The following is a 14,257-nucleotide window of genomic DNA, read 5'->3' as shown; positions in this document are numbered from 1 at the left end:
AGGTCAGGAAGCCAGCAGAGTAGGGAAAGCTTCAGCTAGGCCTGGACCTGCCCCACAGTGACAGTCTTCCAGGGAGGCCTGTGCTGGAGCTGGGACTGCCACCCCTCTCCAAAACAGACTGGTTATTCTGGGTGTCAGGTGTGGGGTCTGCTGGGAGAACAGTTGTTGTCCAGAAGAGTTTATTAATACACAGATGTGTCTAGTGGAATCTGAACTGGGCTTTGACTCCTGCCTTCCAGGGGAGATGTGCCAGAGTACAGCCTCCACTCCATGCCGCGTTGCTATTGGCTTTCAAAAGGATATGAATGTAGAAGGAACTCGTTGATTCCTTTTCCACTTGCTGCTGGGCACTCGGTGTCCCAGCGCGCCTGGCCGGAGGCTGGCACTGTTTCCCGGCACCTGGACGGCCTCACTTGGCACAGGGATTCACTGAGTGGCGGTTGGCTGCCTGCAGGCAAAAACGATAGCGTGGTCCTTCTCTTCTTTGGCTGCCCAGAGATGGAGGAGAGGAGCCTCATAGCTCCTTGGGAGCCTCCTTGGACAGCCAGCAGATGAAGGTGTGGCTGAGAGGGCAGTTTTGCTGGGGTTAGTTCTGAGATGTCATCCTGTGCCACCTCAGATGTGGGATACCCCAGGACTGTGTCTCAGCCCCCCTGTGGCTTCCACTATACTACAGTTATGTACTTGTGTTGACTGGTGGCCACATTACCCTGGGTGCATGGCTCTTACAATGCCGTGGCCCAATGCTGTGGTCCCATGGCTCTAAGATCCCATAATTCTGTAGCTTTAGCACTCTATGCTCTCAAGACCCCAAGACCCAATTCTGTGGCACTCCATGGTCCCATGGATCCAACAACCCATTATACTATGACTGTCACTTCTTAGTTCTGTGGCTCTTTGTTCTATGGCCTTGTGACTCTTGGATTCTTTGGAACAACTTGGCTCTAGTGATTATTCAACCTAGTGGTAAACAGAGTCAGGAAGGCTCAATGGGTGGGTGCCAACTATGTGCTTCGCCTTTATTCTCTTATTGACTCCTCACAGTGACATCTGAATGGGGTTACCACATAGCCAGAGAGACTCTTGGAGAGAGTCCATCTATCCATTATCCACTTATCCACCTACCTACTCATCCATCCAATCATCTGCTCACTCATCTGTCTGTCCATTTACACCCACCTAGCCATCTGTCCATCCATCATCCATCTATCTATCCATCCATCCATTCATCCATGCATGCATCCATCCATCCATTTATCCATCCATCCATCCATCTACTCAGCTATCAGCCAACCATTTATTCACTCACCTGTATATCCATTTATTTATTTATCGGCATTTATTTATTCCATCATGTGTGCATGATGCTGGAGACATGGTTGGGAACAAGATGATGGGGCTCATTTGACATAGCCACATAGCCTATGTAATTCAAAAGTGCCCATGCTGCGTGCTCAAGCTAGGATGGAGGATGCCTAGGGAGCTTTGGAAGTGATAGAAGGTCACTAACTGGGACAAGGGGTGAGCCAAGTTAAAGAGGATGGTGCACCAGGGAGCAGTCAGGTAAAGGAGCTGGAAGGAAGACAGAGATGAGGCTGGAGAGGCATGCGGAGCCCAAACGTGGCTCCTGGATCATGAACCTGTCCCTGTGCAGGACTCCCATTCCCACACTTTCCCTGCGGTCCTGCGCTCCTCCTCCTCCAGGGCCCAGCTGCACCTGCCACCTTGCTGAACCTCCAACACAGCAGGCACATCGCACCATGGCTTTTGCCCTTGCTGTGCCCTCTGCCTGGGTGCTCTCAGTCAGCCAGAACCGTCTGGCCAGTCAGGTCCCAGCGCCAATACCTCCCCATGCAGTGGCCTCCCTGACCACTGGACTCCTCCCTCCAGCCCAGCAGGCCCTACTTCTGTGCGGCAAGCGCTCCATGCAGCTCATGTGCACTTGTGGCCTTCCAGGCCACCCACCTCGGGGTGAGAGGCCAAGCCTTCCTCTACCTGCTGGCTGTGTAGGACGGGGTCGATGTCAGTCCAGAGGATGAAGTTATTTAATTTCATCCCACTGATCAATAACCACTTATTTGGCACCTGTTTTGTGCCAATCTTCCCCCTTAGGAGCTGGGGCTCCTCCCTGCCTGGTAGCTCCACTGGCGCATGCCCCAGCCAGGCCCCTGCCAGCGAGGCAACCAGTGGGTAAACAGACCCCGCCCTCGCCCTCTCTCCATCCATCACTGGGCTGAACAAGGGCCTCCTGTTAATGAGGCGGTGTGGGGGCTGGAGGAGGGGGCATGAGGAATCGGGGGCAGGGCTCTGACCATCTACCCACCCTCCTCAGACAGAACCACAGAAACCTGGATGGGGGACCCTCTTCCTGTGGCCAGGCTGTGTACCTTCATGCAGAGGAGAGGGAGTGTGTGACTTCCCTCTCTGAGCATGCAGCTCGAATCGAGGCGACAGAACAAATCTGCCTCTCAGAGCCTCAGTTTACCTGTCTGGAGAGTGGAGACATTACTGACCGAGGGTTCAGCACTTTCCATGGACTAACTCATTCAGTTCTCACGATGACCATAAGAAGTGGGGCTCTACTGGTCTCCATTTTCACCTTAGTTTTGACTGCTGCTGTCACTGTGGACAAATCTTAAGGTATTTCCATTTTTCACTTCATTTAACAGAGAGAGAGGGACTGAAGAAGAGAACAACCGTTCCGCAGTTCACCCCGCGGGCAGGCTCTTACCCTGTAACACAGACACGGGCTTGTTGTACTAAAACTCGCATTACGTGTGAGAGGAAAGGAAGAAAGAGCAGCGGCCCTTTGTCCTGCCACAGCACTCCCTGGAAAACTATGAAGATAATGTCTGTGCAAAATTGTTCTTAGAAATCAGTACCCATGACTGCTGCATTATTAAATCCCAGCGGGCCTCCCGTTCCTAGTGAAGTTCTTTCTCTCCTGAAGCAACTCTGCTTGCTAACCTTGAGAAATAAAAATTTACATTAAAATAAACTTTTGAAGGTGGGAGGGGGAGAGAGAGAGAGAGAGAGAGAGAGAGAGAGAGAGAGAGAGAAGGAGAGAGGCTGAGATACAGAGAAGGTAAGCAACTCGCCTTAGGTCCCATAGCAGAACTGGGATATGAAATTCAGGGACCAAATGCCAGAGACCAAGACCTTCATTACCATGCCCTGTTGCCTCCCACAAAGACTGATTCCTGCCCCCTGAAGCTGTGAAGAGTAGGGGTCGGGGAACAGAAATGGAAACTCCACAAAAGTGGTTGGCAAGGCTTTGAGTGTTTGTTATTTTATTGAATAAAATCGTAGCCACTGTGTTTATTGTTTTCTTCTTTATCATCACCTTTTAGGGAGACCGAGACAGAATGGGGACAGGGCTGGGGCAAATGGCGGGTGGGAGATAAGGCAGGGCTTGTTGAAGGTCATAGAGCAAGTCAGAGAGGGTCTACCAGGCTCCAGTGCCAAGATGGCACCCTGTCTCTCTGCCCCACGCCACTTGGTCCTTTTGGAGAGACGGTTTCGGTTGGGCTGCCAGAGGCAGGCTGGGTCAGGCTCCTCTGCTGTGGCCTTTCTTGCTGCTCTGATGAATTCCCCAGACCCTGGGCCTGTGGCTGGGCCCGCCCAGGGCAGGGCGGCTGCCTTCCCGACATATTTTCCCTCTGGATGCAAAAAGGGAGGCAGCCGGGTAAGCTGGGGGCGCCCACATGTCTCCTGGCCCAGCAAGCTTCTGCCAGGAGGCGCCCTGAGGGCCCCATCAAGCAAGCACCAGCCCTATGGCCCCAGCCTGGCCAGGCTCCCAGAACCACTGGAACCGGCATGGTGGGAAGGGGGGCTGGCTGGCGCACGGGCCAAAGGCTCAGGCCAGGAGGTCCTGGGCCAGTGGATGCTTCACAGCTAATGAGGGGCCTGGGCCAGCATTTCTCATCTGGATTCTGTGGTCACGAGCAGGGAGGGGGGTATAAAGGCCTTAGGGATCTCACCTTTGCCAGTTCTAATCCCAGCTATGTGACCTTGAGGTGTCTTGTCTCCTTTCCCAGGAAAATGTGAATAAGAACTCTCTGAGGCATGACAGTGTGTAAATCCCATAATGTATAAGAGGCTGACACTGGAGCCAGATGGCGTGAATGGGTTTGCTCATTCAATCTTCTCAACAAAGATCACCCCCATTTTATAGGTGAGGTACAGGCAGGTCAAGCAACTTGCCTAGGTCACAATGCAAGGCTGTGTCCAGCTGACATTCAAACCCAGACCATGTAGCCCCTGAGTGTGTTCTCAAGTACAGTGCTGGGTAGGGGTTACTATATCAATAAAAATGATGTTACGATAATTATAAGAAATAATGACAATGTTACACTAACATGACTCACCAAACCTTTCTCTCTCTGCACCAGGCCCCCAGGCCCCCAAGGAGACCCCAGGCTGAGAAGAACAGAACTAAACACAGATACTCCCAGTCCCAGAGTCAGGCCATCCTAACCTTCCCTGCTGGGAATACGCTGCCTCAGGTCCCAGAGAACTGTCACACAAGCACCAGCCTCTAAACCCTGCCCCGGAAGAGCAGGGAGAGCCTCCTGGAGGAGAGAGAATCAGAGCCAGGACTAGAAAGACAGAGGTGTCTTCCTTCCTCTTGGAGTGGCAAGGAACAGCCAGTACAAAGGCTGGGAAAGAGTGAGTTATTCTGTGATGTGAGGCTGGCGTGCTGTGCATGGGAGGAAGGGGACGCTGCTTGGAAGGGAGATTTCAGGGCTGGTGGGATCCAGGAAGCAAGAGCATGAAACCAGAATGCCAATCTCTGGGACTCTGTTGTCTGACTTGCAAACAGGACATCCCCTGGGACTCTGCCTTTACCATTCCCTCTGTCTAGAGCAGCCTTCTCCACTTCTTCCCATGGCCTGAACAAGGCCACGTGTGTTCAAGCCCCAGCCCTGTGCCCAGCCTGTGGCAGGGGCCTGGCTTCCATGTGCCTTTGCCCCAGCTGCATGAGGCACACGCAAGCGCCTGCTGGGGCCATGGTTTTCCCAAGAATTCCAACACCAGCAGGGAATGGCCTCCAGGTGTGCTGGATGCCAAGGAAAACAGGAGGTGAGCTCATGGCCCAGCCACAAGTAGCAGGCAAGGCAGGCACTTCACTGGAAATGCCCAGGCTGGAGCCAGCTGTTCCCACCTACATCCCCTCCAGGTCTGCCCCTTCTCGCTCACTCTCAATGGCTCCCCATTACCCTCAGAAGACAGCCTGAGCCTTGCACCACTGGCACTGCTTCTCCCGAGCCCCAGGATCTCTCCAACCTGAGATCAGTCTGTCTAGCAGGCTAATTTCTGCCTCAGGGCCTTCGCATATGCTGTTCCTCTACCTGGAACACTTTTCCACTATCTCTTTGCCTGGTCATGTCCCCTCATCTTCCTGGTCCTACTTTGGTACCCTCTCCTCCTCTGAGAAGTCTGCCTAGACTCCCCCCAATCCCAGGCTGGGTCGAGCACCTCCTTGGATCTCCCACTGCTGCCTGTATGTCTCCCTTCAGTCCTGGACCCTTCGGATGATTATATAGATGCCTCTCACCAACCTGGGCTCTCAATGAGGGAGAGACCCTGACTGGCTTGTGTCCCCAGTGTCTAGCACAGGATATGACACATAGTAGGTGCACAATGCAAACTTGCAGAATGAATGACTGTGCCTGAAATTTCCCCATCTCCAAGTTCCATATACTTCCTTCTGCCAGAACCTTCTTCACCGTTTCCCTCTGCTGATCTGCGTCCTCCCTTTCCTTTAGGTTTCCTTGTCATTTCCTCCAGGAAGCCCTCATTGGTTTCTCTGCAGCCTCCCAGGAGAATAGATCTGGCTATGACTCTACTCTAGCTTCGCCCCTCCCCTTGAAGTGGCCTTAGGCTAGTCACTTTTTCTATTTGGGCCTCGGTTTCCCCGTCCTTAGAATAGAGGTTGTAAGCCTCTAGAATTGGGGTAGAGAGGGTTAACTCCAGAAAACCAAGGTGTTTTGCAGCTTAAGAGCGCAGCTGGGCTGAGAGGGCTGATTTTTCTGATTACCAGTAATTTTTATTTTTATTATAGGCTGTTCCCACAGCAGCTGGAGCAGAGCTTGGAAGATATGACAAAGTCTTGACAAACAGAAGCCGCCCCCCGCTCCTGCCCCCTTCAGACCTCCAGCAGGAGCCTTTTAATATGCACACCTCCCTGCTGGGTATAGACAAATTCACAGCCCATTGTACAGACTGAGAAACTGAGTGAGCTTCCACTCTTGGGTGATGAAGCTGTACCCATCGGCACCCAGAGGACGACAGGAAGAGCTAGGGGAGTCACCTGGAACTCTCTGGGGTAGGGGACCAGGAACAGAACCCCATGGACCCGCATAGGAAGACTGAGGGTCCCTGATCTCACTTAACCTCTCGCTTTCCTGTAATAATCATCATTAATGTTGATACTTATTGCCAGGGGAAAAACTGAGGCACAGAGAAATGTCACTGGCCCCATTCTGAAGCAAGTGAGGAAAGAGTGGAAGGTGAGTTCGCCAGACCTAAAGCAGGGATGGAGGTGGGAGGTGGGGGGAGAGGGAGGGGGTCCAAACCTTTAGTCACTCTTGACTCGTTTCTCCCAAGCGTGAGTTGAGGGAAGCTGCCATGGGGGTCACCTTCTCTCCAGTTGTGTCCGGAGCTTGGCACACAGCATACATGCCAAGCCCGGGACACATAAATAAGTGAATGAAAGGGCTGGAGGGTAGTCTCACCTGACTCCCCACCCCACCAACCCCTGCACTGACCTCCTGTGACTCAGTTTCCCCTCTGGGTCTCGGTTCAGCCTCGTGGGGCGGGTCCTTGAATATAGAGGCCAACCGCTGTCTGTTTACCTTGCGGCTGGACTCTGGGCAGGGCCATGGTGGGCCGTCCCTGGACGGCAGCGCCTCCGGGATAAATAGGCACTACAGGGCCTCGCGGGCAGCAGAGAGCAAGCTGCAGTCCAGCTTCCCACTGCCGCCATGGTTCTCGCCGCCGCCTGCGTTCTTCTGCTCTCCCTGGCCGCCCTTGGCGCGTCGGGTCAGAGCCAGATCCCGCTGGGTAAGCAGAGCCCTCCCACGTGCTGTGCCCCATTCCTCTAAACCGGCAGGAGGACCCGCGGGAGGCCTGGAGAAGTGGCTCCCTGGGGCTCGGGAACCATTCACGGGGCTTGCGGGTCAGAGAAAGCAGACAGCTAGGCGGAGGCTCAAGGAATGGGGTCCCTACGGAGGCAGCGTGAGGGAGTCTGTCCCCGGCCTCCAAGCCCCACAAGCACCCCCTGTCGGCACAGGTGCAGACCTGGGCCCGCAGATGCTGCACCAACTGCAGGAGACTAACGCCGCGCTGAGGGACGTGCGGGAGCTGCTGCGGCAGCAGGTGCAGACCAGGGTCGGGGATACGGGGGTGCAGGGGAGGGTGGAGAGGCCTGGAACAGGAAGGGTCTGGGAGGTAGAGGAGCGTGGGGGAGGGGGTCGGAAGAAAGGGATCTCATTGGAGGTGGAGAGGGTCCTGGGTACCAGGCTCGAGGAGGAGGTAGTGGAAAAGGAAAAGGGAAAGAGGGTGCCGGGGGAGAGGTTGGAGGTCCCCGAGGGAGGGATGGGAGTCCCAGGGAAAGAGGAGAGGGACTGGGAGGGTGGAGAGTCGGGGGGAGTGTGTCGGGAGAAGGGGAGGGGAGACCTAGGGGTTAAGGAGAGGGACGGAGACCCTCTAACCACACCGCGTCTTCCCTGCGCGGCAGGTCAAGGAGATCACGTTCCTGAAAAACACGGTGATGGAGTGTGATGCGTGCGGTGAGCGCAGCTGGGGAGGCAGAAACGGGGCGGCGGGAAAGCAAGAAGAGGTGGGGAAACAGAAACTGAGAGCAAAGGAGAGAGAGAGGAAAAGAGATGCGAAAGACGGGGCTGACAGAGATCGTGAACGAGGGACAGGCAGAGGAACAGGGAGGGCAGACGGAGGCTATGGGAAGGAGACACGCAAAAAGAGACAGAGGCCGTGCGGGAGGTGCGGGGAGGCGGCGAGAAGCGGAGGGAAAAGCTGAAAAACCACCAAAGTGGAGAGCTGGGGACTGGAGAGCCCCGCCCGCCCGCCCCCGTCTGGGCGTGGTCACGGCAGGCTCCGCCCAATGGTGTGGCCCTAACTGCCCCCTCCTCCCGCGCAGGGATGCAGTCGGTGCATACGCCGGGCCTGAGCGTGCGGCCGCTGCCCCAGTGCGCGCCCGACTTCTGCTTCCCGGGCGTGGCTTGCACCATGACGCCTAGCGGGGCGCGCTGCGGACCCTGCCCTGCGGGCTTCACCGGCAACGGCTCACACTGCACCGATATCAATGAGGTGCGCCTGCCCCATCGCCCCAACGACATCCAAACGCCTACCTCCACAACTCCCCATCGATCCCACGACCTCCTCTTCCTCTGGGACTGCCTGCCTGGAGGACCCACTCACTTCCAGGGGCGCACGTCCAGATGACCTCCCCACCGCCGGGGGGAGGGTACCCATCCCGACCACTCCCCTCACCACCAATGTCGCCCGCCCCAACAACTCCCCTACTGCAATTCCTTCCCCCGTCCATGAGCACCCAGCCCACCAGGTCCCAGGAAAAGCCCCCTCCAGACGCGCCCCTCTCCCCGCCTGGTCGTGCCTCTACCCCAATCAAACAAAGTCACATCTGATCCCTGGGACGATGGCCTCCGCCCCATGGCACCCCCTTAAGTGCTGGATGATGGCCCTTGGACTTTCTGACTCTAAGATAAAGGAACCGTAAGCCTCCGCTCTGGGGGTACCCAGCTGGCGCCCTCTGATCCTGTGCTGCCCTTCTTCCCCCAGTGTAACGCCCATCCCTGCTTTCCCCGCGTCCGCTGCATCAACATCAGCCCCGGCTTCCGCTGCGAGGCTTGCCCCCCCGGGTACAGCGGCTCCACCCACGAGGGCGTGGGGCTGGCTTTCGCCAAGGCCAACAAGCAGGTGAGGGCCTTGGCCTTGGGGGGTGGGAGCACCAGTAGGAGGGGGCCTTGGCCTTGGGGGAGGGGCGCATTTTGTTGAGTAAACGCGTCCTCCAGCCTCCGCAGCCTTTTCCTTGCCTTGTTCCAGTGGGAGGATATGGGGACCAGGGTCTGGAGGGAATCCCGGGGGAAGGGTTCGCCTCAGAACCGGCCCGGCGGTGTCTGCCTGCGGGCGGTGGTGACTTCTCCGCTCCCTCCCACCCAGGTTTGCACAGACATTAACGAGTGTGAGACTGGGCAACATAACTGCGTTCCCAATTCCGTGTGCGTCAACACCCGGGTAAGGCCCTGCAGGAGACGGGAAGGATGGAGAGACGAGGCGGGGGTGGGCGCGAATTGTCAGCGACCTGGGCTGACTGCCCACGGCACGCGCGCAGGGCTCCTTCCAGTGTGGCCCGTGCCAGCCTGGTTTCGTGGGCGACCAAGAGTCCGGCTGCCGACCGCGCGCACAGCGCTTCTGCCCCGATGGCACGCCAAGCCAGTGCCACGAGAAGGCCGACTGCGTCCTGGAGCGTGATGGCTCGCGGTCGTGCGTGGTAAGTGCGGGCACACAAGAAGGAGCACCGGATGGGAAAGTGGGGTCGGTAACGCCAGAGCATTCATTCACCCCCCCCCCCGCCCCTCAGTGTGCCATCGGCTGGGCCGGCAACGGGCTCCTCTGTGGTCAGGACACGGACCTGGACAGCTTTCCCGACGAGAAGTTGCGTTGTTCTGAGCGCAACTGCCGTAAGGTGGGCGAGGGCTCAGGGGCGTAGTCTGGTGCGGTGAGCTTACACAGAGAGCGTGGTCCGCCAAGGGGTGGGCGGGTCTTCCAGGCCACGCGCCCTTACACCTGACCTGCCCGTCCTTAGGACAACTGCGTGACTGTGCCCAACTCAGGGCAGGAGGACGTAGATCGCGACGGCATTGGAGACGCCTGTGACCCTGATGCGGACGGGGACGGGGTCCTCAACGAGGAGGTAGGACCTGGGCAAGCTGGGCGGGGCGGGGCTTGGGCGAAGGGCGTGGTCTCAGAGTTTGGACTTGCGGATTCTGGAGGGATGAGGGACTCCTTGCAAAGGAGGCGTGACCTTGGAGATGGGCTGGTCTGGGAGTGACTTTTGCCCCTTCCCTTAACCTGTCCTGTTCCCAGGACAACTGCCCCCTGGTGCGGAACCCAGACCAGCGCAATTCGGACAACGACAAGTGGGGCGATGCTTGCGACAACTGCCGGAACCAGAAGAATGACGACCAGAAAGACACAGATCAGGACGGCCAAGGCGACGCCTGCGACGACGACATCGATGGTGACCGTAAGTGCGGCAGAGGGTGGAGTGGGCTGGGACCGAGGGGCAGGGCCACCTGGGGGCGGGGCTTGGAAAGCGAGAGAATGAGCTTACTTGAGGAGCCCAGGACCGTGGACTGTGCTCCACCAGCAGAAAAACACTAGCTGTGTCGGATGCTGCAGGTAGGAAGAGCGGGACAAAGCCTAGGATTTAGGGCCAGGGAAGTGCCCATTTTACATTTGGGGCATAGAGATTCAAGGGGTGCGTTCACATGGCAAGGTGGAGGCTCAGTTGAGCTGACCCGGAATGAGGGCCAGTCCCCTCCCCGGCTGTCTGTTCCTGAAGTCTCTAGGAGGCTGGGACCTGGGCAGGAGCACTTGATTTAATTTTGTGGCAACTGGGAGCCAGAGGAGAGGTGGAACTCTGTCCCAGGTGAGCCCCAGGCTTGCACCTGCCCTGCTGAAGTCAGTCTAGCCCAGCACTGATCTGTTTTGTTCCCCTGAATTCTGCAGGAATCCGAAATGTGGTGGACAACTGCCCTAAGGTGTCCAACTCGGACCAGAAGGACAGTGATGGCGATGGCGTAGGGGATGTCTGTGACAACTGTCCCCAGAAGAGCAACCCAGACCAGGTAAGGGAAACAAGCCAGACCCCTGCTGGGTCAAACCACCACCCCGCCCCCTGGCCTGAGCCTCAGGCTAGTTAACAAGACTGCAGCCTAGTCAAAGAGCCTGAGGGTGTGTTCCTTGGGGTCAGGAGGACCTTGGCTCTGGAACTAGGGTGGGTGGAAGGCTTCTGAGTTCCTCTGCCCTGATCATGGATCCCTGCACCTGTCTCCAGGGGGATGTGGATCACGACTTTGTGGGAGATGCTTGTGACAGTGACCAAGACCAGTAAGGAGGCCTTCTGGGATGGGGCAGGGACCCAAGATGGGGGGCTCCTGACTGGGCCCTCTGGGGATCCCATTGACTTCCTGTCCCATTCACCTACCCTAGGGATGGGGATGGGCACCAGGACTCGCGGGACAACTGCCCCACAGTACCCAACAGCGCCCAGCAGGACTCAGACCGCGATGGACAGGGTGACGCCTGCGATGAGGATGATGACAACGACCGAGTCCCTGACAGTCGGGACAACTGCCGCCTGGTGCCCAACCCTGGCCAGGAAGACTCAGACAGTAAGGCATGGGCGTGGCCCGTGGCAGGGACTGGACGTGTGAACCACTGGGGCTGGGTTTAGAGTGGGTGTGTGGCATGGGTGGGGCAGGTAGCTAGTGTGAGCAGGGCTAGGCATGGGGCGGGACCTAGCGCTGACCTTACTGCTCCTGGGGGTCTCCTGCCTCCTCTTAGGGGACGGTGTGGGTGACGCGTGCCAAGGTGACTTTGACGCGGACAAAGTGGTGGACAAGATTGATGTGTGTCCGGAGAATGCCGAGGTCACCCTCACCGACTTCCGTGCCTTCCAGACGGTCGTGCTGGACCCTGAGGGCGATGCACAGATAGACCCCAACTGGGTGGTGCTCAACCAGGTGGGGACGGGCACCAGGCGGAAGGTGGGGTGAGCCCAAGACCCCCAACTCAGGGTCCTAAGCTACAGGCCTAGGGCCCCACAGCCTGCCTGAAGCCTTTCTTCCTTTGACCCCATCAGGGGATGGAGATCGTGCAGACGATGAACAGTGATCCTGGCCTGGCTGTGGGTGAGACACGGGAAGGGTCAAGGCAGTACACGGAGCTGCTCGGGGGCAGGGCCAGGGTGAGGCTAAAGTATGAAATGGGCAGGGCCATGGGCGGAGCTCTGTATTCAGGGGGTGGGGTTAAGGCGATTCTATGGGGTGGAGAAGATATGGGCCTAGAAGGTAAGCTGTGGACTCTGGGGGTGAGGGTGTCTGCGGGCCGGCCAGGGCTCGGTTCTGGGTAGGGGCCAGCGTCCAGGACCCCACTGGTCTTCCACCTCCCCAGGTTACACGGCCTTCAACGGTGTCGACTTCGAAGGCACGTTCCACGTGAACACTGTAACAGACGACGACTATGCCGGCTTCATCTTTGGCTACCAGGACAGCTCAAGCTTCTATGTGGTCATGTGGAAGCAGATGGAGCAGACGTACTGGCAGGCCAACCCCTTCCGTGCGGTGGCTGAACCTGGCATCCAGCTCAAGGTGTGTGGGGAAGGGGGAATGCTGGCTATGTGACCTTTCAGCCCACATCTTCTAGGAGGACCCAAACCTTTCCACAGACCCCCAAAGCCTTCACAGCCCCCCGGCATCATTCTATGAATCTCAGAGTCTTCCCACAAATTCCCAGCCCTCCTCTGGACTCCCACAGGCCCTCGAACACCCCCCAAGTACCCTACAATCTTCCTTTGAGCCCTGAAACCCCATCTCAGAGCCCTAAACTTTCCTTCAGGTTCCAAATCCTCCTGCAGACTCCTAAGACCACATTATGTCACAAAAACTCTCTAGCAAATTTCCTAAATCCTCTAGACCAGAGGTCCCCAACTCCTGGGCCACAGGCTGGTACCAGGAGGTGAGCAGCAAGCAAGTGAGCAAAGCTTCATCTGTATTTGCAGCTGCTCCCCAGCGCTAGCATCACTGCCTCAGCTCCACCTCAGATCATCAGGCATTAGATTCTCATAGGAGCACCACCAGTAACTGGTGCCAAAAAGGTTGGGGACCACTGCCCTAAACCCGTTTATCCCATAGACACCCAAAACTTTCTACAGGTCACCAAATCCTCCTACAGACCTCAAACCTATCCACAGATGCCCAAATCCTCTCAAGCCTTCAGACCACTGCTGCCCCCTACAACCCACCTGAAAATCTCCATGTGGTCCTCAAGGAGGCATCCTTATGGGTCCCCCATTCAGGCCCCGAGGGGCTCCATCACTTCTCCATGATCTGCAGATCCCACCAGGCAGGATTCTGGGAGGGGCTTTCCAGTGGTTAGTGTGGTCTCTGACCATGTGCCCCTGTCCCTGGGCATGTCAGGCTGTGAAGTCCTCCACTGGCCCTGGGGAGCAGCTACGGAATGCGCTGTGGCACACAGGGGACACAGCATCACAGGTGCGGCTGCTTTGGAAGGACCCCCGCAACGTGGGCTGGAAGGACAAGACATCCTACCGCTGGTTCCTACAGCATCGGCCCCAAGTGGGCTACATCAGGTGGGGACCCCACCCCTGCCAAGGGACCGAGTCCCTGCTCCACCTTGGCTCCCAGGGGGAGATGAAAGGTTCTGGGAGCCTTGGTCCCCTTGTCTGTAAAATGGGGACAATGAGGCAGTTAGAATTAACTGTGACTGGCTCAGGGCATGACTCTGCTCTGGCAGGAAGTCCAGGCACTCTGCTTAGCACCTACTGTGTACAGGACCCTGGATGACTATCCTCTGACACAGGGAAACTGAGGCACAGGTCAGGAGCCCCACCTTCCTTGAGGTCCAGGCAGGAGGAACCCAAGTCCCTCACTCTTGAGAGAGGAGGGGCCCATCTTCTAGGGCAGGACGCCAAAGCTCTGAGGGGCTTCACTTTCCGCCTGCCTCACTCTGCCCTGCTCCTCCACAGAGTGCGGTTTTACGAGGGCCCTGAGCTGGTGGCCGACAGCAATGTGGTCCTGGACACCACCATGCGGGGTGGCCGCCTGGGGGTCTTCTGCTTCTCTCAGGAAAACATCATCTGGGCCAATCTGCGCTACCGCTGCAATGGTGAGGGGAAGGCCCACTGGGGCATGGGGTCCGCCCTGCCAGCCTTACTACTTCTCACCTACCTGCCCTGTCTCCTTCCACAGACACCATCCCAGAAGACTACGAGACCCAGCGGCTGCTACAGGCCTAGGGACAGAGTGGGACCTGCCACCACTCTCATGGCTGCAGCACCAAGGGAACCTGAAGAGAGAAAGGGGATCAGAGAGGATGAAATAAAGTGTGTTCAGTGGGGCAGTGGCTGTGGTCTCTGCTTCAGGGACAGAGCAGGGTCCAGCCTCAGAGAGTGGGGACCTGGGGGCTG

The 14,257-nt window shown here is 57.4% G+C and overlaps 1 protein-coding gene across 1 annotated transcript; it reads left to right on the top strand.

The window, feature by feature from the left end:
* The first annotated feature begins 6,938 nt into the window (after positions 1 to 6,938).
* Positions 6,939 to 14,187, top strand: LOC107503719 (cartilage oligomeric matrix protein). The gene is made up of 19 exons (XM_016132402.2): positions 6,939 to 7,065; positions 7,295 to 7,380; positions 7,742 to 7,793; positions 8,162 to 8,331; positions 8,824 to 8,961; positions 9,205 to 9,279; positions 9,377 to 9,535; positions 9,626 to 9,730; positions 9,851 to 9,958; positions 10,132 to 10,291; positions 10,777 to 10,895; positions 11,105 to 11,157; positions 11,260 to 11,441; positions 11,614 to 11,792; positions 11,912 to 11,960; positions 12,223 to 12,419; positions 13,248 to 13,420; positions 13,817 to 13,956; positions 14,040 to 14,187. Exons 1-19 carry the CDS (start codon positions 6,987 to 6,989, stop codon positions 14,084 to 14,086), a joined length of 2,271 nt encoding a protein of 756 aa, XP_015987888.2. The 5' UTR covers positions 6,939 to 6,986; the 3' UTR covers positions 14,087 to 14,187.
* The last annotated feature ends 70 nt before the right edge of the window (positions 14,188 to 14,257 follow it).

Source organism: Rousettus aegyptiacus, unplaced genomic scaffold, assembly GCF_014176215.1.
Source record: "Rousettus aegyptiacus isolate mRouAeg1 unplaced genomic scaffold, mRouAeg1.p scaffold_m13_p_16, whole genome shotgun sequence".
Classification (NCBI taxonomy): domain Eukaryota; kingdom Metazoa; phylum Chordata; class Mammalia; order Chiroptera; family Pteropodidae; genus Rousettus; species Rousettus aegyptiacus.
This window is presented reverse-complemented; position numbering and strand designations above follow the sequence as displayed.